Source organism: Gadus chalcogrammus, chromosome 4 (genome assembly GCF_026213295.1).
Source record: "Gadus chalcogrammus isolate NIFS_2021 chromosome 4, NIFS_Gcha_1.0, whole genome shotgun sequence".
Lineage (NCBI taxonomy): Eukaryota > Metazoa > Chordata > Actinopteri > Gadiformes > Gadidae > Gadus > Gadus chalcogrammus.
In genome coordinates this window covers 2,348,383-2,372,648 of record NC_079415.1, presented here as the reverse complement: position 1 = coordinate 2,372,648, position 24,266 = coordinate 2,348,383, and the positions used below count along the sequence as shown (strand labels likewise).

Sequence of the window (24,266 nt, the reverse complement as noted above, 5' to 3'; positions counted from 1 at the left end):
CACGTCCATGCTTGATTTCCGTGCGGCTTTCCATCAGCTGTAAAGTGTGGACGGTCCTGCCCACGTGGGTCATCCTGCCCATGTGGGCTTGGCCTTGGCGCTGACGTCACACGCACAGAGAAAAGACCCAAAGCACTCCGAGCAGCCAGCGAGCGCTCATTGCAGTCTGGCCCAGAACCCGGACAGTGGCTCTGTGTTGCGTATAATATTATATGTCTTTTGTCGTTTTTAAAGCGTCAAGGAATGCTCAGCTAATTTTAGCAATCGTTTGTTTTATTGTATTCTGCAGGACGTTAAGTGTTGGTATTTAGTTTGCGGTTATTGAAACTAACGGTTGGACGCGGATATGAATGACATCAAACTGGCTGTGCTGGGCAGCGAGGGAGTGGGGAAATCAGGTGAGGATGCGCCCTGGTGAGAGACAGGTGTCCCGTGGAGGGACAGGTGTCCCGTGGACGGACAGTGCAGAGCGCACCTTGTACATGACACTCATATTAATAATAATTTGCTTTGGCCCGGTTTCTGCAGCTCTCATCGTTCGGTTCCTCACGCGGAGGTTCATCGGGGAGTACGCCTCGTTGACCGGTAAGACACCTAAAGTTTGGAGACTATTTATTTAGACCCCTTTTTGAAGGCTTGCTTGTTTTGCAGATAGATTAATTCATGTAAAACACTTGATATGGAATTGGCGATATACAGTAGGATACAATGCATATGCTGAAGTGAGAAACATAATTTACATAGTGATTTATGGGGTACATCTTACCCATATTTCGTTAAATATTCCTGTGTCACGTGTCGTTCCTATCTTTGAAGGAAACTAAATGAGTCATCAGTAGTTCAGTACAGGGAAGTGAAGAGTAAATTGTGGGTTTCACCAGAGATTGTGTGGTTTCTCCCGTGGCACACGGCAATGTGCCTTCAGGTTATCTGGCCTGCTGCTACACAGGTTTCAATCACAATGTTTATGTACTATCAGCGGTTTGAATCTCTCTCTCTCTCTCTCTCTCTCTCTCTCTCTCTCTCTCTCTCTCCCCCCTCCAGAGTGTATCTACAGAAAGCGTCTAACTCTGGATGGGAGACAGCTTAACGTGGAGCTGTATGACCCCTGCTCACAGGTGAGAGTAAAGACTGCTACAGAACCACAACCTGACGGTCTTACAATGATACAAACCTTTATTAACAGAAACAGCCTGGAACATCGCACACCTATTGGTGGTCAAACAACAGGCGTTTTTAACCTAATTACACCATCTCGATCAATCGCTTGCCAACCAATCGGATGGCACCATATTGTTGCCATGACACATTAGAATGCTACGAACACAAGAAACAAAATGGCATCAACAAGTTTCACCAGCTGCTGACCTTCGTCCATCTCAACAACACTCAACACCTTTTCATTTTATTCTTGTTCGTTGTTTGCTACATAGAGGAACTGCAGTGCCTCTTTGTTTTTTGTCTGAAGCGTGCATTCTGTAAAGCGGGACCCGACCTTGTGTTAAACTGTCCTGATAACTACGGTGTTGTCCCTGCCTTCACCACAGCAGCCTTCCACACTGTGGGTGCGGCCTCGCCTTGTGTATTGAAGACAGCTACATAATAGCAACACTTTAATATCTCAAGTGGTCACGAGAGCCTGTGTTTCCTAGCTTGGATCCTCTCCGGCCTCAAGAGATCCATCCCATGTTTTGGTTGACCTTTAAGGGTTCAAGGTTTACAGTCTTTGGTTTCGTCAGAGCTGATTTCAATGCAGGCCTCTGAAACCATTGAGGCTGTGATTGGGATCAACTCTCCCTCCCCCAGGGTTAACACTGAGTAACCACGCCTTTGTTGTTCTCCCCGTGTGAAGGTGTGTGCGGGGAAGTCTGCGCTGAGCGACCAGATCCACTGGGGCGACGGTTTCTTGGTCATCTACGACATCAGCGACCGGTCCTCCTTCCAGGCTGCCAAGAACATCCTCCACCTGATGAGAGAGACGCACTCAGGGGCCAGCAAAAGGTGACTAGGGGCCCCTTTCATTCATCAATAACCTGGTCAAAATGATAGTCCCTTTAACATGAGTTACCGGTCCGGTCGATTTAAATTACATTTTATTAGTAGAGCCCTTAATCACAGCTACACTCTCAAAGGGCTTAACAGGCCAAATATTGATGACCCCCCCCCCCTCCCCAGCCCCCCAGAGGGCAAGAAATAACTCCTTCAATTAGCAAGGAAAAATCTTGCTTAGGTATGACAGTGCAGCAGTACAGACCTGACAAGTCAAGTGCGTATACGTTGAGCGTGCTGGTGCTGACATAAATAGAAGAAACCTTAGGTTAGAATGACAGGAACCAGTTGTTACTTTACCGCACTGTTGAGTTTCTGTGAAAATGCTTTCACACACACAGGTGTCACTACATGGGACTGATGTTAGTCTTTCATGGGCTGTTCACAAACCCCTTTTTTTTTACTTACTCTTCTAGTCATAACGATTTTAATGATGGTCCTTTACATAAATGGTGCTAATCTGAACAACATTTTATTTGAAACGATAGCAAGAAAGCAAAATCACATCCACTGAAAAGGCCCCAAACCGGCTTTTTGATAGACTCTGATTGCCTCAAAGTAGACTTGAGCGATTACCTGTGTTACTCACCAAGCCAATCAGAAACATTTAGCACCACGACAGCGTCGCATTTCCCCAGGTGCAATCAATGAGCTCTGATTGCAGTCTTTACACATCAAGCCCCAAAGCATAGCAGCTTTTCACCTCAATCTCCTCTCAATCCCCTGCAGTCGAGGGTCACGCTGAACTGCGTGGGTCGCTTCCCCCGACTGCAGTTTAGTTCTCATGATAGAGCGGTTTGACTCAGTCGTTAGCTGATGAGCTCATTACGCTCGTGAGCGCAACAACAACGCAACAAAGTTAGAGCTAAAAGCACCTTAGTTATCACTACAACAAGCAGAACCAAGTTACTGGTTCTGCTTGTTACTGCTGTTACTGCTGTTGTAGCGCAACAAAGATAGGGCTACGTTGTAGCGCAACAAAGATAGGGCTACGATAAAGTTAGCACTACAACAACACAACAAAGTTAGCGCTTCAACACGCAGAACAAAGTTAGCGCTACAATAACACAGAGTTAGCGCGACAACAACACAACAGAGTTAGTGCTACAACAAGCATAACCAAGTTAGCGCAAGGTACTGCTGTTGTAGCACAACAAAGTTAGCGCTACAACAACACAACCGAGTTAGGGCTACAAAACAAAGGTAGCGCTACAACAACACAACCGAGTTAGCGCTACAAAACAAAGTTAGCGCTACAAAACAACAAAGTTAGCGCTACAACAATACAACAGAGTTAGCGCTACAACAACACAACAGTGTTAGCGCTACAACAACACAACAAAGTTAGTGCTACAACCACACAACACTGTTAGCTCTACAACAACACAACAAAGTTAACGCTACAACAACACAACAAAGTTAGCGCTACAACAACACAACCGAGTTAGCGCTACAAAAACACAGAGTTAGCGCGACAACAACACAACAGAGTTAGTGCTACAACAAGCAGAACCAAGTTAGCGCAAGGTACTGCTGTTGTAGCACAACAAAGTTAGCGCTACAACAACACAACCGAGTTAGGGCTACAAAACAAAGGTAGCGCTACAACAACACAACCGAGTTAGCGCTACAAAACAAAGTTAGCGCTACAAAACAACAAAGTTAGCGCTACAACAATACAACAGAGTTAGCGCTACAACAACACAACAGTGTTAGCGCTACAACAACACAACAAAGTTAGTGCTACAACCACACAACACTGTTAGCTCTACAACAACACAACAAAGTTAACGCTACAACAACACAACAAAGTTAGCGCTACAACAACACAACATAGTTAGCGCTACAACAACACAACCGAGTTAGCGCTACAAAACAAAGTTAGCGCTACAACAACGCAACCGAGTTAGAGCTACAACAAGCAGAACCACGAAGGTGCAAGTTACTGCTGTTGTAGCTCAACAAAATCAGTGCCACAACAAAGTTAGCGCTACAACAACATAACAAAGTTAGCGCTACAACAACATAACAAAGTTAGCGCTACAACAACACAACAGAGATGGAGGTCCTAACCCCCCCTCCGTGTCCGTGTCTCCCAGGGACGGTGAGGCGGCGGCGGGCCGGCCGGTGATGCTGGTGGGCAACAAGCAGGACCTGTGCCACATGCGGGAGGTCGACCACGAGGAGGGCCAGCGCCTCGCCGCCGACCACCGCTGCGGCTTCCTGGAGCTGTCGGCGGCGGAGCACAGCCAGGAGGTGGCGCTGGTGTTCTCCAAGGTGGTGCAGAGCGTCTGCGCGGGCAGCAAGGCCAAGGAACGCCGCCGCCGGCCCAGTGGCTCCAAGTCCATGGCCAAGCTCATCAACAACGTCTTCGGGAAGAGGAGGAAGTCGGTGTGAGCCCACCCTTCTCCGCCCAGGTCCAGGGTTCAACGTCAGTTGGGGTTTGAACCCAGTGGTCGTCGGGACGAGACCCAAAAGTTGGTCACGCCGTGAAACAGGTGTGGGAATCCCCTGATGTAGACGTTCTAGAATTAAACTCCACTGCCCTGTGTCAACCTGTTGCCTATGCAGTTGCTTCTGAATGCTAATGGTGTTTATATTCAAAAAGCAACGCTAAACTCTTAAGGAAAAGCGCGGCCACAGTGCCACCTACAGGTCATCAAAGTAATTTGATCTATCGTTTGTTTGTGTGGTGATTGACGCTTGTATCCAATACATCCTCTCACCAGAGGGGGCGCTGTTGCGGTTTCCATTTAGTGTTTGGTGACAATTTAAGATTCATTTATGTCCGAATTAATTTCATATTGCTGAGGTAATATTCTATAGCACTTATTTGACTGAATCTCTCGCTACAACCCCAATACTGCTGTGGGTTAAAAACATACTTTTTATGCAGTGATATTGTCTTGGAAGAGTTAATTATAAATCCTAGTGTGACATAGGCCTAATGAACCAAAGTATTGTGCTTCCCTTTTGGAAGAATTGAGCGTTGAGGGATTATTTCTTTGGCTTTGTTCTGCTCTTTCTCTGGGATTAATCGGTCGCGGGTCAGGTCACACCCCTCAGAGTTCGTTCCATCTGAGGACAAATCCAACGGGCGATGAAAGGAACGTAAATCCCACGGAATTATTATCTGTTCTACTCATTTTTTGTTGTACATAGTGGTTGATCCTTTTACTGAGTTCACAGCAAATTATCACAGACAAAGAATGTGTTACTATTGGAGTCTGTAACCGAAGGAGCCTGAGAAAGTGATGAGTGTAAATATGTTGGTCCAAGAATTAAACAGTTCTATTGCTTGATACTGTGAGCATTGTGTGTTATTCAATTTTATACCGTTCATTAATGCAAGCACTATCACATTTTCAGTCATCAAATATATAAAACAATAAGTAAGCATTCATGCTATACAGGGTGACATATCCGTTTGTTTAACGATTGGTGATGGTAAATTGTCACCGTAGCAGCTTGATCAAATTTTCCTACCGCTGTATTTCCATGGTTACCTCATTAAAAAATCATCACAATCTCATATTGTTTACACATGGTGCGTTCGCTCCGTTTTTTATTACACTTTATTACACGCTTGTCGTTATCGCACACCTGGGTAAATAAACAGTGAGGAGTTGTGTAATGAGAGCGATCACAGAACGATGGGATTGCTCTTTAATGAAAAATAATAATAGTGAGTTTATGTGTGTGTGGAGGGGGGGGGGGGGGGGGGATTTTACTCCTCATAATCACTGTCAGTGCGATATTATCCCGAAAGCAGAAGGGGACAGAGAGATACCTGGCATTATTTTTACAGATGGAGGAAAGCCATTTTCTTACACTTGCTGTAATGAGGTGGAACCACAAGCAACGTCTCTGTTGAAGCATACCAGGTAGGCGGTACAGGCGATTCTGACTGGCTGAAATGAACGACCACATGACGGGTCTTATCTTATCTTTAGAGGACGGAGAGGGAGATCCCCTGGCCAGCGAGAGGCAGTGATATGATCCAGTGGTTTAATTTAATTGTCGGACAATGTATGTTCCTATTCTGGCAACATCGGCCAGGAGCTACCATACATGGCAGGACTTCCCAGGGATGTCCTGCTAAATTGTTATCAGGCATCTTCGTTCCTGGCTTAGTATATCATATATTTAGTGCATTATGTCGTTAAATTGACACCACATTTTACGTGAAGCTGACCGTCATAGCGTATAATTTAAGCCTGTATTCAGCACATGGATTCACTTGCTTTCCATTTTACATACCAAACAGATCATATGGATATGACTGTAAAATGATCCTAATAGTAAATCCATGGGATTAACTCACTCAGGTAAGGGAAACCGTCTAATGGTTGACAACATGCAGCCTTAATCCCTTTAGTAAACGTGGGCACCAGGTGAAATGCTAGGAATGATTGATCTAATCTGCTCTCTAAAGCTGATCTTTTAGCGGAGAGGCGTCGACACACACATGGATGGGAAATTAACCAGGAGAGAGAGAGAGAGAGAGAGAGAGAGAGAGAGAGAGAGAGAGAGAGAGAGAGAGAGAGAGAGAGAGAGAGAGAGAGAGAGAGAGAGAGACAGAGAGACAGAGAGAGAGAGACACATGGATGGGAAATTAACCAGGAGAGAGAGAGAGAGAGAGAGAGAGAGGCGGGGGGGAGAGAGAGAGAGAGAGAGAGAGACAGAGGGACAGAGAGGGAGAGAGAGACAGAGGGAGAGAGAGAGAGAGAGAGAGAGAGAGAGAGAGAGAGAGAGAGAGAGAGAGAGAGAGAGAGAGACACATGGATGGGAAATTAACCAGGAGAGAGAGAGAGAGAGAGAGAGGCGGGGGGGGAGAGAGAGAGAGAGAGAGAGAGACAGAGGGACAGAGAGGGAGAGAGAGACAGAGGGAGAGAGAGAGAGAGAGAGAGAGAGAGAGAGAGAGAGAGAGAGAGAGGGAGAGAGAGGGAGAGAGAGACAGAGGGAGAGAGAGAGAGAGAGAGAGAGAGAGAGAGAGAGAGAGAGGGAAAGAGAGGGAGAGAGAGACAGAGGGAGAGAGAGAGAGAGAGAGAGAGAGAGAGAGAGAGAGAGAGAGAGAGAGAGAGAGAGAGAGGGAGAGAGAAAGGGGGAGAGAAAGAGAGAGGGAAAGAGAGGGAGAGAGAGACAGAGGGAGAGAGAGAGAGAGAGAGAGAGAGAGAGAGAGAGAGAGAGAGAGAGAGAGAGAGAGAGAAAGGGGGAGAGAAAGAGAGAGGGAAAGAGAGGGAGAGAGAGACAGAGGGAGAGAGAGAGAGAGAGAGAGAGAGAGAGAGAGAGAGGGAGAGAGAGAGACCCTCTTTATGTATCAATGTATATGAATGTATCACAATTCAAAACTGTGTGTGTGCATGTGAAGGATGGCCGACCCCTAGCGACGGTTGCCGGGCTGAATGGGTGACAGGGTCAGGGGTCAGACCTGGGGCTGGAGACTGGAATCTGTTTGATGTCCCCACAGGTCTGACCCCTGACCCTGTCCCCACAGGTCTGACCCCTGACCCTGTCCCCACAGGTCTGAAGGGACCAACACATGGCTGCTATTAGGCCTTGTTAGGGGCTAGTGTGTGTGTGTGCGTGCGTGTGTGTGTGTGTGTGTGTGTGTGTGTGTGTGTGTGTGTGTGTGTGTGTGTGTGTGCGTGCGTGCGTGTGTGTGTGTGTCTGCATGTGTGTGTGTGTTGGGCCGGTCTCCCTCCAGTGATGGCCACAGTGTCGGCCCGCGGTGTGTTATTAAAGTAACGTCATCACCAAGAGGAGCAATAGGGGTACGCTAATCCGTTAGAAAGCCCATCTTTAAACGTCTCTCACGCCACCTCAAAGGGATCCACCGCATTGACGGGACAATGAAAAGAAACAAAGATCTCTATCTCAGTGGACACATGTGGGTGCTGCTCTCTTCTGTCGCAGCTCGTAGAACTAAAAAGTGCTTTGGTATTCTTTCATTCCTCTGGCCGTCCAGCTCTTTATCTCCGCTCAGCGCTGGTACCGAGGGAACTCGCTCTGAACCCCGTACGGTCAATTTAACCCAGTTTCTTTGAACCTTGATCATTTTGCTTCTTATCATATCCAGATGACCTGCAATGCGGCGGCGATATACCTAAGACCTTTTACTTTAGAGTCACTTACTCTGCTTAGCTTAGCTTTTATTACGTATGCGAGCGTATTTTGTTACGTTCTGTTGCTGGTTAAATTTCATCTGTGGTTAATAACTCTATTGATGCTTTACTTTGTGTTGATATTAGTGGTGTTCATTGAGTTCTATTTATTTTGGATGTTTCGGTTCGACAGCAGTAGGCTATATTGTTTCTCTTTCTTCTGACAAATGTACTTATGCAAGTCACTTTGGATAAAAGCGTCTGCTAAACGCCCCCAAATGTAAATGTGATGTTTTCCACATCCTCACACAACCACACACTCCCCCCCCCCCCCCCCCCCCCCGTCTGGTTCATAAACGATAAAGCCATGCGACACGTTTCACCCACATTCTCCTTGACCGCCGAGAAACGGGAACTTACCAAGAAAATAACTCAGTTCAGTGCGTCGTCCCCATCTGCTATCTCCAAAGTTCCCCTAAACAAAACCTCTCTTCACTCACATCCACGTTTGTCCGCACTGGCATATAATTCAATATCTTAAGGAGTTCGCTGTTGACAATCCATCTATCAGATGGACGGAACAGATCCTATATAAATACTAAACATGGATTTAGACATCTGGAAGGCCAAAACCGCTTTGGAGAGATTGGACTCCCATAGACATCATGCCTTCTAATTACCCGACTGGAGGGTTAGGATTTCACCCCAGCCCGACTGGTGAACAGAACATTGTTGCGCGGGGTTGTCACGATAGGGCGAGGGCTCAAGACCCTAACAACCCTTCTCGATTTCCATCAGCAACATCATGGATGATGCAGGTATGTTAGGTAGAGTGTGTGTCGTGTGACATACACTCACCCCACGAAGCCATCGCCTGGCCCCTAACAGAAACAAATCTGGAGTAAATGAAGGACTCCAGAAGGACCCCATAGTCCTCGCGTGTGTGAGTTTGTATGGCTTTCATTAAGGTGTCCGTTTCACTGCGTGGAAGGTTGCCAAAAGATCAGGATAAATGTAACGGGCCTGATGTTAATGTGGTCACATGTGGACTTAAAGTTAATGTAAAAACCACATGTGATTATAAATAATCTTTATTAACTTATTTTTATTTTTCAATAAAAAAATACACATGTGTTTATAAATAATCTTTACGAATCTATTATAAATTTTATTTAAAAAAAAAATGAGTTTATTTTAAGCAAAGAAGATTTTTTAAATTACATGTGGAAAATGGGTTCTTTCAAAGGACTGGACACAATTTGCTGCAGGCCGAATAACTAACTGCTAAAGAGCTTCGCTGACTCTCCACGGAACTAGACAAAGACAAATGGGACATAGATGGCTGTGGGAGTTCCCCCCATCAGCCCTAGAAAAAAAACACAATAATAAAAACTGCCTTCCCGATAACACAGATTACCCGAGACACTGAAAAAGCAGCGTCTCCTGGCTACCTGCCAGCATTCTTCCCAGCCAGTATGGCCTGCAGGCATTTTCTGCCCGACGATAGCTCGGAGGCGCATGTGAGATACAACAGTGTCCAACTGCATTACAGTCTGGGGAGATATAACTACACACAGTTAGGGGAAGGTATGTCAGGAATGTAGTGCAGGTTGAATGTAATTGAGACGGATTTTGAGGGTAAGAGTATTTTATTCAGAGATAAGTCGTTTTAATGACTCGCTATAAGAAACATGCTAACGTTAATGGACGGGCCATCCATTCGCAAGGCTAGCCGAGGAAAAAGGTGGGGAATTAACCTTCTTGGGAGGGTTATACTTCAAATGCACTTGGCACTTATTTAATTCAAACTGCCACTTTGTAATATATATCTACACCGAAGAATTTGCGATGTTTTATTAATGAGGAGAGGGGTTGGAGTGGTTCATTATCTGCTCGTTTGTGTTCAGCTGTCCACGAGACGTTCCCTTTGTGAGACCGGCACTTCCCAGAAAACACCTCTTTTGTTTTGTTTCTTGGTTGCTAGCTGAGTTTGTTTCTAGCCTCTTCGTGCTAGCTACCTGACACCGTCCATCCCACCGTCCCCCTCTCCTAAGAGCCCGGCTCAATGTTGTCAAGATCTGAGGAGCAGATCTGAGCGGGCCAGACGTGACGCTCTCCAGTGATACGTGGGAGTTTTGGGTTGGGTCGGCTCCATTTGTACGGATCTGGAACTGAATGACACGCGATTAAAACCGTGTATGGGGAGAGTACAGTACATGTTGGGAAATAATGTGTCCAACATTGGGGCCCATTACATTTGACAGTCAGGCCAAGCTTTTGAACATTGTAAACATTCTAGATGCACCTGCTCTGTTTGAGCATAGTGTAAAGCTAGCCTAAGGCTTGATTCGTCCACAAAGGCGTGAGGGTCCAGTCTGCATGGCCTCAAAGGTGTCATGGAAAGACATAACCGGGAAAGGTGGTACCGCATGGCAACAAGCTGGCTAGCCGCAGCTCCGCGTCCACATAGTAAGACAAGTAGCCACGCTGGTCTTTACATTTGATGCAATTTCGGCCGTTGACACGTCAAGTATAAAACCAGCCGGACTGTGGACTTTTCCTGGATTGTAGTCCACCTCTCCCCGACCAAAATTGTTTTTTTTTGTCTTTGCATATTGATTTTGTTTGTTGTGTTTGCTTATCTACCGTTGGCGTATAAAAACTCAATACATGAATCGAGTCCAGACAACTCAGAACCCATTGTGGTCAGAAGAATGTGTGGCAGGACCCAGTGGGATCTGAAGTGCCACATTCCAAGGGCCAACCTTGCCAACGATAGGGGCTGAGGCCAAAAACACGAATATAAGTGGTTTACAGTGGTGGGAAACTCCGGTCTTTTCATGTTGGCTGACTTCCTGGAAGCTTTGGGATGGTTTCCCCGCCCTGACAGGTTAGCTACGCACGCACTTGTTAGTGAACACCCCCTGGTCCCTTTACTTTTACAGTAACACAGCCGTTAAAGCGTGTAAATGTTGAACATAATCACCTGAAGCAGCTCACCAGCTGTCAGTTGGTACGACAAACAAGTAATTATATCGTAACTGTAGGAGAACATTTTATAAAATGCCGTGACTTAGGGCTCTTTTCTTTTGTCCGTATTCGATTTCTTCAGTGCTGAAAAAACTTGTTCTGGAACAAGCGAATTTCTCCAACAACAATGAAAAGGTTGGATGGTATTTTTTAAAGATAGAAATTGACCAGCCTTATTTCCTCGCATCTTTGTGTTAAAGAATCGTTTTTTAAGAATACAATAACATGAGATGTATGCTCTATTCTATTTCCTTACCATTTTTTTCCACCAAGGACAATAAATAAGCCTTACCTTAATATTTTCAAATAAACAGCGCTGTTTACAAAAGAAAACAAAAGGTTTGTGTCTCACCTCAAGTCCATTGACTTGTTAATGATTGGCCTAACTTAACACCTGAATAACGTTCTGCCTCAGCGACTTGGAAGGCTACACTGTGAACACTACTGGAACTGGTTTGGCGTCCCCGAACTAAGAAGATTGCTGGATACATTAAAAGCATGTAATACACTGGTTTTCCTCTCAGATAGCCCCGGGTTTCGGTGCAGGATGAATGAGTTACATTTGAGTACCAGGAAGTCTTTGTAAAGTTGCTGGTCTGATTGGGATGAGGCATCCAACCTCAAATGTCACACCACTCACTCACCTGTCACCACAACTCCACCCTTTGTTGTTCTAGCACTCCACCTCCCCTGCTCATCACTCTCACCTGTCCCTCGTTAGGCACTAATCACCGTAGACTCAGCTACTCTCAGGCAGAGTGGTTTTTCACCCCGACCAACGGCATCATGTTGTTTCTGCTTCGTGTTTGCATCGACCGCCCGGCTTTGTAAATAGACACGGTATGTAAATATTAAATGGACCGTATTTACATAGCGCGAGAGAGAGAGAGAGAGAGAGAGAGAGAGAGAGAGAGAGAGAGAGAGAGAGAGAGGGAGAGAGACAGAGGGAAAGAGAGGGAGAGAGAGAGTGAGACCCTTTTTATGTATCAATGTATTATGAATGTATCACAATTCAAAACTGTGTGTGTCAAAACACAATTCAAAACGCGCTTTGGGTGGCCACATTTTGTTACCAGTGGCCACCCAAAGCGCGTCACAATATTGCCTCACATTCACCCACTCATTCACCCATTAACACACCGACGGAGGCGTCAGCCATGCAAGGCGACAGTCAGCTCGTCGTGAGCGGTTCGGGTGAGATGTCTCGCTCAGGGACACCTCGACACTCACCTAGGAGGAGCCGGGGATCGAACTAGCAACCTTGCGGATACCAGCCAACTACCGCTCTACCTCCTGAGCTACTTGCCGCCCGATGTCGTATCATACTGTATGGGGCACCCTGGTCTGGTGTTGGTGCGTGTCGCTCTTGGTCAGGGCAGAACGCCAGCCCCTTAAAGTCTACAGCTTTGTCTACTGTCTGTAGGTTTTATTAGCTTCCTGCTAAAGCCAGATAGGCCATGCCTGCTACTGCTAACGGGAAACACCCATAGAGCAAGCGGTGAAATACACAGGTGGTTAATTTGACACGGGCGGATGGTTGTTGCTGGAACGAGCGAAGAGAAGAGTGAGGAAGTGTTGAAGTGTTGTTGGGGAATCACACTAGCGAGATATATCACGGCGCAACATGAAGTCACACTGTTAACCGATGATGACATCCGATCTGTTAATGAGGTGAGGATAGCACAGAATCCTATTTTTAGCAATAAGTTAACTTAACCCCAAACGTGGATGCCATTCTTAAATGTAATCCGTTATTCATCAATGATGCAATGCATTGAACATTCCATAACTCCAGTCCAGTCAACAACTATGGTTTTTAATACAAACAGCCTGAAAATGTAAATTCTACTTTTAAACCAGGATTGCCATCATAGTGAACGCTAATGGAAGCGCAGCGGACGTCAAAGTGGTGGATGAATTGGGACCGCAGGTGCAGCAGTTTCTCATTCCCTTAATCACCGTCCCTCGCATGGAGCCGAAACGGGCCCCAAATGAGAGTTCGGAGAACCCTGTCTCTTCATCCACGTCCCCGTTCCTCCAAAACACATTCTTCCCAGTAACTTCCATCTCCGATAGACCTGGACCTTTGAAGTCAGCGCACAGTCCCAGGCTAAATACACACCGACGATTGCAATCCAATAATTGGGTGTAATCACCGTAAAGAAAAAAAACGTGAGGGCTCCGATAGATCAGGCCCAAACGCTTTTTTCCGACGTGCGGTCCCGTTTGAACCCCGACCGCTCCGATCAAGGCTTCTCCGGACGACGTTCCCAGATGAAAGCAGACGGACAAGACAAAGTCCTCGCTGTGTGCGGACGTCCAATCGTCCCCCCGGTTGCTGGACTGTAAACGCCCCAAATTGTCCGTAATTACAGGAAGGAAAAATCAATGCCGACTTGGTTTTATTTTTTCTTCCAAGTTTTTCGGCCCGCAGACTTACCTCGTATCCTGGACGGGGGGACGGGGGACGGGGGGCATTAGCCTGTCAGAACCCATTGTGTGTGTTATAAGAACCCCAGGACTCACAATGCGGTCACTGTTCTCAGGTTCCTCATGCTCCCTGCTGTGAGACCACTTGAGCTGATCGTCACCTGTAGAGGGGGATGGAGGGTAAAGGTGTACAGGTACATGTTTGTGTACAGGCCTAGACTCTATGAGGAGTTCTGGAAAGAGACTTACCGTCTGTTGATATAGACAGTGTAGTGAGAATTTATGCAAAATGCAAGTTATTGTAAAAATTAGGTCTGTATGTACATGGGTTCACTGCTTAATCACACACACACACACACACACACACACACACACACACACACACACACACACACACACACACACACACACACACACACACACACACACACACACACACATACACACACACACACACACACTTCCTTAAATACACAGACACACACACAAACACACACACACACACACACACACACACACACACACACACACACACACACACACACACACACACACACACACACACACACACACACACACACACACTTCCTTAAATACACGCACAGACACACACACACACACACACACACACACACACACACACACACACACACACAAGCACACCAGAAAACTCATTGAAGATCAGAGCGCAGCCAACCCCCCGCTCTCATAACACGTTGTGCAGGCCTCACTCGCTGCCTTCTCCCCCTTTAAAAAAAGAATACCGACCCAGCGCCCGGGCCGTAAGCCAGCGCATGAACACAACATCTGCGCGGGGGACACCTGGATTCACTGAAGGGTATATGGACCCACATGCTCGTTCACTTTCCCACTTTTAATATTCCCCACCATTAAAACACGGGCGCGCGGGCTCCCGTAGTGGCGACGACCACCACCATGCGGTCACGCGCCCACTGGAGCGAAGCAGCGATAAGACGGTTGATCCGCGCGGGTTCACACAGAAAGCTGTCAAACGGCGACCAAGGCGTCCTCGCCGCGTGATGTGACACGTTTCTGCATCACCTGCTGGGAGGTGATTCTGATCGGGCGTAATCGAGGGTAGCGTACACGCTGTCGAGTGCTGCAGGTGTTGTTGCACGAGGACGTGAATGGTGATAGAAGCCTGCTTTGATGTAAAATGTACAAAAAACGGATTATGTAGGCTAGTAGGACGACATGATGGGGTTTGGGTGACAAGGTCACGAGGGTGATCCTCACGGCTGAGTTGGGGTGATGATGTGTACACATATGTAGGGTGGAGTTGGAAGGCAAAACGTTTTCATTATTTTGGGAACATGCATTGAGCATTAAATGTGTGGTTAGAAATCTCATCGTATATACATTGTAGCCCCCCCCCCCCCCCCCCCCCCCCCCCACAGACAGACAGGCAGACAGACAGACAGACAGACAGACAGACAGACAGACAGACAGACAGACAGACAGACAGACAGACAGACAGACAGACAGACAGACAGACAGACAGACAGACAGACACGCAGTGTGAGACAGATATTCGTGTATCTCATATAATGGTACTTTATTGCCACCTTGAGGTGTAAAAGCTACATTGCATTTTAATTTAGTTAATTATTAAAGGTATATTGATACAGGCATCGAACACCTGAGAGATTCAGGAGTTCAGAAACTAAGGCATAGATATTCATCAATCTGTTATTCAATCAACATTGCAAAACAGGTGTATTGTAGGCTAGTTATGGTTATTAAGTTATTGTGACGGTGCGTCCCCGTCATATTATTTTATTCACTCAACTCTATATTTAGCAGATTAATTAGGCTATTATTTATTCAATATAAAGGTGTGTATCAATATTGATCTGTTAGCCAACTAACATTATCCATAGCCAGCTGAGATGTTTATTCTCCTCAATGTATTCTTGATATAAAGCAAAGATCTTCCATAAAGGATTTCTCACTCACATTTGTTTGTCTTTATCTTTATTGTCTACATACAGCCAAGATCCTAGAGCCAGTCCAATAAAACAGGAACAAAAAATGTAAAGTAATCTCATCTACATAAAATCACGTCCTCAGGTTACTACCTACAGGTTAATGAGCTTTCAGGAAGTCCAACCGCACTCATACACACACTGCCGTACCAGGAAGTTGACTCACAAACGGCCGCTTGTCTGTTCAGATCTGCCCTGTACTGTACGACGCGGCTTCAAAAACAACCTCACGGCGTCGATTTGTTGACCTTTTGAAGCGGGGATCGGACGTAAAATGGATCGAAAGGGCGCACAATGGGATTAACGAGGCGCTCCCCGTCCAACAGTAACTATGCGGCGGTATCTCGTCCTGATTTTCCTCCACGCTTCTCTCGGTTTGCGGATCGTCCCCGGGTCGTCCTCTGACTGTTCTCAACAGGTAGGGCCTGAATGTAAAATTAATAATATACCAGCCCTCTTAGCCTATACGTCTACATACATATGTGTAGGTGTGTAGTAGCCTAGTAGTGACTGTGGCCCTATTCATTGATGAATAAACAATTTATTATCATCAAAACATGATAATAAAAAAATATCATGTAGAAATTGTCCTGTAACAATATGGCCTTTGTGTTTGTTTTTTTCGCAGGGTTTGGGATGTAAAGTCCACATAAGTGAGTTTTAACGTGTTCACACTTGTCATTTCCACTCGCACCGCGTTGTTTGATTGACAGGCTCCATTATTGTATGTACTGTGGGTATGCCTGTTGTCGGATCTGAATATTAAACAGCCTTTACCGTTGTCGTGTTGTGTTTTCGTTTAGATAACTGCATTGGCAGACGTCTGTCCGATAGGACCGAGTACATCCCCGCGGCCCCAGAGGGACTCGACGCCCGCTGGGAGACGCGAGAGGACGAGAAGGGGAACGTGTTCCCGGTCGTCCACGCGAGGTGGAACATGGTGGACGACGGTAAGCCTGGCTCACCATGTGTCCCTGGGACCACGTCGATGGGGGGGGGGGGGCTCACATTAAGGAGAAGAATGATCAGACTCTGAGAAGTTGAACTCGCACCTCTCTTCTGCCGCCACGCAGGGAGCATAAGTTTCCTGAACGGAACGGAGCTCCACGTCCTGGTGAGGGACACCAACCAGGACCTCTGCGTTCGATACTCCTTCTCCCAGCGGTTAACCTCCAGGAACCCAGACGGAGAGAAGGTAAGGGGGGGGAGGGGGGGAGAGGGAGAGAGAGAGAGAGAGAGAGAGAGAGAGAGAGAGAGAGAGAGAGAGAGAGAGAGAGAGAGAGAGAGAGAGAGAGCGAGAGAGAATTACACACTCACATTGTTTTATCTCTTCTTCTAGTGGTCTTTCTCAGTCTCTACGGTCATGGTGGACCCCGGCCAGACGTATCTGGTCTCGGTCTTCAACATCCCCAAACCGGAGCCCCTTCACAGCAGTTACAAAGTCCACAAGGAGATCACTGTCCCAGGTAGGACATGCCTATATATGGTCACAGCACTTCCTGTTCGTTGTATTTGTTATTACACTCACGATTCGTTGGTTTCTTAGGTTGCCAAGATCCCGTATTAAAGAAGAGCAAGTTCTGTGTTGAGCGCGGTGAGTGAAACCCGATGACCGCACACTTCATTAATAATCCTTTTGTCGCCGAGTGAGCTGTGACGTGATTGGTCAATGTGATTGGTCGATGTATGGGTCCATACAGGAAGCCTTTGGAGCCCCAACGTGACCGAGGTGTTTGACGCGCACACGCTGTCTGTGGGCTTCAGCACTGACAGACTGGCCGAAAAATACAGTGTGATCGCCGAGTGTGAAGGGAGGTATCAACGACAGATCGCCTACATGGTAGAGTACCCTGATTATTTATTTTCTTATTTATTTCAAGGTTTTATCCTTTTTTATTGTAAAGTGAGTAAGACAGGACGGTATGGGAGAGAGAGAGGGGAAGACATGCAGCAAAGGTCCACGGGCAGAAACCGAACCCGGGTCGCTGCTAAGGACTGGGCCTTAAAGGTGAACTTATTATTCCACCATACACCCAGGTGGACACGCCCACTTGTGATGTCAGAAGAGGCCGATTTTCAAAACGCCTTGTAGCGGCTAACCACACTCCCACCTGGTGGTGTAATAGGTCACCTTTAAGGGTACCCACTCTAGCCAGTTAACCACCGGGGCGCCCAAAGTCCCCTTCGCTTGTCTGTGGAATCTGTGTGTCAGCGACTTGAGTGTAATGCCCCCTTTTGATGCCCTTCTGCTGATTCTGTGTGGTACAATGTGGTTACATCAAAGCCTGATGTGTTTCCTCCCTGCGTAACATGAGAGAAAACGACGCCGTACACCCGAAAAACGATGTTTCTGAGTTTTGTACCGTTTAGCCGCGCCTGGTGTGCCCCAGTTTTCTGTAGAACACAGGATGCCTCGCAGGAAATTACCTTGGTGTTTTATGGTCATCTTTATCTTCTCTGCTCTCTCTACGTCTCTCTCACACACGCTCACTCAGTCTCTCAGTCACTCACACACACACACACCAGATCTTTATTGATATCCCAAACAATAGAAGAGAAAGTATTCTCTCTTATAGCCTCTCTGGCAATGTAAACATAAATGTGACTCGGATTAGCGTCATGTAACAATCATAATATTAGACTTGTGATGGTGTTTATGGTTTGCACTTCGGGTTGGATGGTTGGTTTTGTCGAACCAGTTCTACTAGCCCGTCCACGGTTTGGCCAACAATGCGCTGCGTAAATCATTGAGAATCCGTACCCAAAAGATTAGTGTTAGGATTGTGTTTGTACACAAGCCGGTTCATTGTGTTCTCAGTAAGATAGCAATCTTGGGTCTCCAGCTTTTTTATCCAAAGCGGGCTCATGTCAATTGTGTGTGTACAGGGTTGAGATCTCAAAGGGCCACACATTATCCCCTAACCTGAAGATCTCCGAAGGGTCAACGAAAAACCAAACCAGTTGGGAAGAAACCACCAGAGAGCAAGTCAACAGCCCTCTCTCCTGGCAACTGATGCCAAATTAGATGGATCCATCGCAGCCTTTTACTACGCTTCAATGTCATCGTGAAAAAGCCTTTCTGTCGAATGAAAACAGGGTTGAGCTGTGTGGGGATTTGAACACATGGGATCACAGAGAGTTGGATGGTGAGCAGGTCCATATGTGCTCCGCTCTCCTTTTCCGCTGGGCCACGTTGTAGCTAGGTTCAACTAAGGTCCCAAAAGATGTGTGGCATAAGATAAAACGTACAGGAGCTGGTTTCACAGTCGGATGAACCAAACGGTCAGCGAATAGCTACAGTTGGAACTGGGTTATGTGGTGTTGTAGTGAACCCAACCGCCACGTCAGACGAGTTTAACTGAAAATGTTCAGGGTCACCCAGCGAATATATTTCAGCAGTAAGTTCCTTTAAGGTCTGCACGTTCGGATTGTGTGGGCGGTACATAACCCAGTACTGTATTTGTGTTTCTTTACAGAACAAAATGGCGTCGTTGAATGTGACGTTTAATATGAAGGACTGGCCTCTGAGCTGCTGTCAGATGACCGTAGAGGTAACATCTGAAACCAACTGAAGAACCTGATCGACGAATCAAACATTCATCTCTGTAATAATAATAATAAGACAATAACGGATTGCGTGAAAGCAGTTTCTGCGTTTTGGTATCCCTTTTGCCCTTTCTTAATGGCAGAAAGCGCCAAATTATTTTTATTGATTAAACTGACTAAAATCTTAAAAATCTGTATTGTTCATTTTGTGAATATGTTTTACAGATACAGCCCTACTTCCCAGAATGTTGGAACGACTGCGGCAGGCGAAGAAAGAACTTCTCTATCTGTGGAGGTATCAGTGACCTAACTACTACAGCCATAGACACACTGGTCAAATCTGTGTTGGTAACCGTGTCGTCACTACCACTCTGTTCATATTTTACAGTGACACCCACCTCTTCCCCTGTGCCGTTTGCTCCCTACTCATGGATTGGATTCGGGTTGATCTTCCTGTGTGTGGTGATAGCATGCATATGTATATATGTCATCCGAAAGCCTAAAAAATGTGGGTCAAATGTTATGCTTGTTATTTATACATGTATTCTTTTTACTCTTGATTCAAAAGCATTTCCACTTTGGTTATTTATTTGGTCCGGTTAGAACACACTTTTAAAAGTCACATATTATACCACCAGGTGTGAGTGTGATTAGCCTTAATAAGCCATTTTGAGTGGGTGTGTCCACCAAAGATGTGTGCTGGATAGATCATTCTACTAGCCTACCCAGCGGACTGTAGCAAACCTTGCTCATCTATCCGTCATACATCTAGGTAGACACGCCCACTTGTGGAAGAGGACGAATTTCAAAACGACTTGTAACGTCCAATCACACTCACACCGGCTGGTGGCATAACATGTTACCCTTTAAGACACTCATAACTGCACAGAATACTGTACTCAACCTGCACTTCGGTATTTAATGCTTCTTTTGCACTAGTTGGATGTCAAGTGCATTTCATTGGCTCTGTACCTGTCCTCTGCTTAATGACAATCAAGTTGATCTCGTCTCATACCACCATGTCATTCGTCCCGTCCCCCTTTCGGCAGTCGATCCCAGCGACGACCATCTCACCTCCCGACCGATCAAAGAGGAGCGACTCCGGCTGGACTTGCAGCCCCCCAAGCTGCTGGTCATCTACTCCCAGGACCACCCGCTGTACCGCTCCGTGGTCCTGAACCTCTGCGCCTTCCTCAAGTCCAAGTGTGGCACGGACGTGCTGGTGGACCTGCTGGACGCCACCATGGTGGGCACGGTGGGCACCACGCGCTGGCTGGAGTGGCAGCGGCGGCAGCTGCAGCACCCCCTGGACAAGATCCTGATCCTGTGCTCGCGGGGGGTGCAGGCCAAGTGGAGGGCCATGTGTGGCGAGGAGCGGGTGCTGCTGCGGGAGGACGTGCTCTCGCCCAACGACGACATGCTGGTGCCCTTCCTCAACCTCTTCCTGCCCAACATGCACCAGCCCGCCGCGCTGGGGAAGTACATCGTGGCGTACTTTGAGGACGTCAGCGACGAGCGCGACGTGCCGTCCGTCTTTGACATCGCCGTCAAGTACCGGCTGATGAAGCACTTCGAGGAGCTGTACTTCCGCGTCCTGGAGATGGAGAAGTACCAGCCGGGCTGCGTCAACCACATCGAGGGCATCGGCAAGGAGGAGTACTTCACCTGTCCGTCGGGCTGCGCCCTGAGGGACGCCATCCGGACCTTCAAGGCCTTCCAGACGGAGAACCCGGATTGGTTCGAGGCGCAATGCGTCGCCAGCGAGGAGGACGCGGTTGCTCGGCAGAACCTGCTCAACCGGCTCCCGGACATCCCTCCGGTCCTGGAGTGCGTCCCTCTGATCCGCGACGGGACCCCCGTCTACATCAACGAGGCGTTGGTGCAGAGCGCCACCTCGGTGTACGTGCTGACGCCCGAGCTGAACAACCACAACAGCGGCCGCCCCTCCGTGGCGGCGGTGGAGCCGAGGGTCAACCCCCCGTCCCTGGATCCGTACCGGGTGAATGCGCCGCTGGTCAATCGGCCCCATGGCGTCGTGAGGCAGCAGTGTCCGCACGGCCGCGACACAGAGGAGGGCCGCATGCTCCTGGCCGTGCCGTCGCTCAACCAGCCGCCGCTACAGGTCTGTCGGCAGTGGCACAGCGTCCGGCAAGACGCCGCTGGTCGCAGCCCTGTTGAGGACGATGAGGAAGAGGACGAGGAGGAGGAACAGGAGGACGAGGAGGAGCACGAGGAGCAGGAGGAGGGAACCCTGGTCTCATGCCCCGGCCCTGGGACAGGTCAAGGTCCAACCGAACCTCAGTACCCGTCCCGCTCAGACATTGAGAACCTGCGGCAGCTTCAGCTGCTGCTTGGGGGGTCCCATCCCGTCGAGGTAGGGGAGAATGAGCTTCTGTTGGGGCCCTCTGCCAAGGGCCCAAGCACGGGCTCCGATCAGGGCTACATCTCCAAGGAGCCTTCCCGGCGGAGCCAGCCAGAACCAGAGACTGATCCGCTGGTAGCTCTGGCAAGGCTGCAGCAGGAGCTGTTTCAGACTGCGCTCACATAGATAATAATGATAAAAGGGACTGCTTTTATATTGCGCTTTTATCCAAAGTGCTTTACAATATTACCTGACATTCACCCGTTCATGTACACGTTCACACACCGACGGCGGAGTCAACCAGGCAAGGCGACAGCCAGCTCGTCAGGAAGAGTCAGAGTGACGTGTCTCGCTCAGTGACGCCTCGACACTGAGCAAGGAGGGCCCGGTATCGAACTAGCAACCTTGCGGTTACCAGCCGACCAACTCTACCTCCTGAGCTACTGCTGCCCAGATATTAAACACTTGTATTATTGACCCACCCCCCCCCTTTTTTTCTGGCGGATCTTGGCCGCAGGAAATAAAAAGCACTCAATTCAACGGGGTGCTATCTCTCGAGATTTATTGACGTTTTTTTTCAACCACATAAATACTCTGTTGTACAATCTACAGTACATACAATTGGTCATATCAATATTGATAACACACATTGTACAGGTAGAATGTTTGCTTTCTGTGACCCCCCTCGGATAATGAGTCATTGACCTGGAAGTGATTCAGGGTCAAACGAGAGCTAAGAGTGTATCTTAAAATAGCGACGACTCCGCATGCACCATTTTGTGGTTTGTTGTGAAATTTTGAAACCCAACCTGTGTGAACTTATTCAGCCTTTCTTTATTTATCCTCTTTTGCTAAGCCGAGTGGGTAATGACCCATTAAGTACGAACCGTACGCCTGTTGAAACAATTGTCGTGATTTAAATGTATGGTTGATCTAGCGCAGCGCAGGTCTGCTACGGTTTAAAAACTGCAGTCGGGAAAGAAAACAGTTGAATAGCAGAGATTTAAAAATGGCATAGCATGCTGCCGACACTTATGATGCTATCAATAAGACATGGTTTAAAGAAGGGTCAAACTTTCTTGAGTCACCAAGCACTTAACTCTCGCCTCTAGAAACAGCGCCATCTCTGCTTAACCATCGCTAATTCAATTTCATTGTTATATCTTGTAATGGAGGGGATTTCGCCGGGGAATACAGAATACAAAATACAAACGACTGAGACACCAAGTGTCTGAGTACCTGTTGTGTTTGATACCGTGTCTTGCACTGTTCATGAGATTTGGTTTGAGTATTTGGTAACTCTTTAACAACTTTGGCATGTGACCGGTGACAAGAAAAACACAAAAAGACAACTCTCAGTGTAGTCATCTTGCTATATCAAGTCAAGTCCAGAACCGATTGTGAACTAACACCATACAGAATGTGACTAATAACACACAGCGGTATAAGTATCTAACGTGATTCAGAAGGCAGAAGCAGGGGGTGTAGTTCATGATTCCTCAACTGTGGGTCAATGCTAAATTATGCAATTAACCCAGCTAAAGTTTCATAAAACTTTCTGTGACTGAATAGAACTGTAATAATAAAGAAAGAAATCCATCGATTGCACAATATCAAATGTATTTGACATGTATTTTTGTATTTAAACCTGCATTATGCAAGTGTTTCCCTTAAGGGAGAGGGGGAGATGAACCAGAATAAAATGATGAGAAAAATCCCCTTGATATATTGAATCTTGGATGCGTTTTATATTAGATAGCTTGAGGGAGTAAATAATTGCACTAGAAAAGTCACATGGTGCATGTTTAAATGTCCTACAATTGTATAACTGTTACTAATGTGAAGTAATTGCACGTAATCGCATTTCAGAGGCGTCACTGTAGTTGGGTGACACCTTTAACGCAGGTGCCACTAACCCATGTCACTAATTATAGTTCCTTTTATGGATCCAACACCTGATGAGTGACACAGGTGTCACTCCTAAGTAATTATGGATCCTTTTTTTAGACCAGAGCACAGGTAGTCGACTCCACTAGTGTAGATAAGTCTACTGCCTGACCATGCCATAAAAGGAGCAGACCCCTAATTAGAGTAACGAGCAACACCTGTTGAGAAGTGGATATCAACAGTCCACTGTTGATTTTGGGCCACACAGTAAAACAAGGCACAAATCAACCACCGCTGGGGAAAGGGGAACACATCAGGGTTTAGGCACTAAAAACTAAACGTACAACCATCTGAATAATGGATCGTCACTGAATGTCTGCACCATATTGCACAATGGAAGTCCTTGTGCACTATATATATTCTATCATACCGTCCGGACCACCCCCGCTAGATAAAACAGAAGCTTGTGAAATACTCTATTACATATCGTGTGCTGAGGTATACTATCACTTAAACCTATACTTCTTTGTACATATGTAGCTACTGTATATTTGTATGCTAAGGAAGCAGAAGCCTTTTCCGTGTGCTGACGAAATTCAATCATACTCCTTTGCCGACACAGATTGTCTCAATATTTCCAAACAATAAACTCTACTCTTCATCATGTTTAGCTTACAACTATAACGTATAAGTCGTCCAATATGGTGGTACACAAATCGTGTGTTTGGATTGACAGAGGACCAACCTAGACCCACTTAGTAGTAGTAGTAGTAGCCTACAATCATATCACAACAAACTAAACATACATAAACCAATCCATCCAGATTGTACCTTTTATGATGACCTAGTGGC

General features: G+C 46.9%; 2 protein-coding genes across 2 annotated transcripts; both read left to right on the top strand.

Annotated features, from left to right (window-relative positions):
* The first annotated feature begins 102 nt into the window (after positions 1 to 102).
* Positions 103 to 5,484, top strand: rergla (RERG/RAS-like a). Its single transcript, XM_056589613.1, has 5 exons — positions 103 to 398; positions 529 to 585; positions 1,045 to 1,118; positions 1,853 to 2,001; positions 4,149 to 5,484. The coding sequence occupies exons 1-5, from the start codon at positions 347 to 349 to the stop codon at positions 4,444 to 4,446; spliced, it is 630 nt and encodes a 209-aa protein (XP_056445588.1). The 5' UTR covers positions 103 to 346; the 3' UTR covers positions 4,447 to 5,484.
* A 10,248-nt stretch (positions 5,485 to 15,732) lies between these two features.
* Positions 15,733 to 24,214, top strand: il17ra1a (interleukin 17 receptor A1a). The gene is made up of 11 exons (XM_056589598.1): positions 15,733 to 16,037; positions 16,248 to 16,272; positions 16,423 to 16,569; positions 16,693 to 16,814; positions 16,959 to 17,085; positions 17,166 to 17,213; positions 17,320 to 17,459; positions 19,096 to 19,170; positions 19,391 to 19,460; positions 19,554 to 19,673; positions 20,215 to 24,214. The coding sequence occupies exons 1-11, from the start codon at positions 15,951 to 15,953 to the stop codon at positions 21,711 to 21,713; spliced, it is 2,460 nt and encodes an 819-aa protein (XP_056445573.1). The 5' UTR covers positions 15,733 to 15,950; the 3' UTR covers positions 21,714 to 24,214.
* Positions 24,215 to 24,266: the final 52 nt, after the last annotated feature.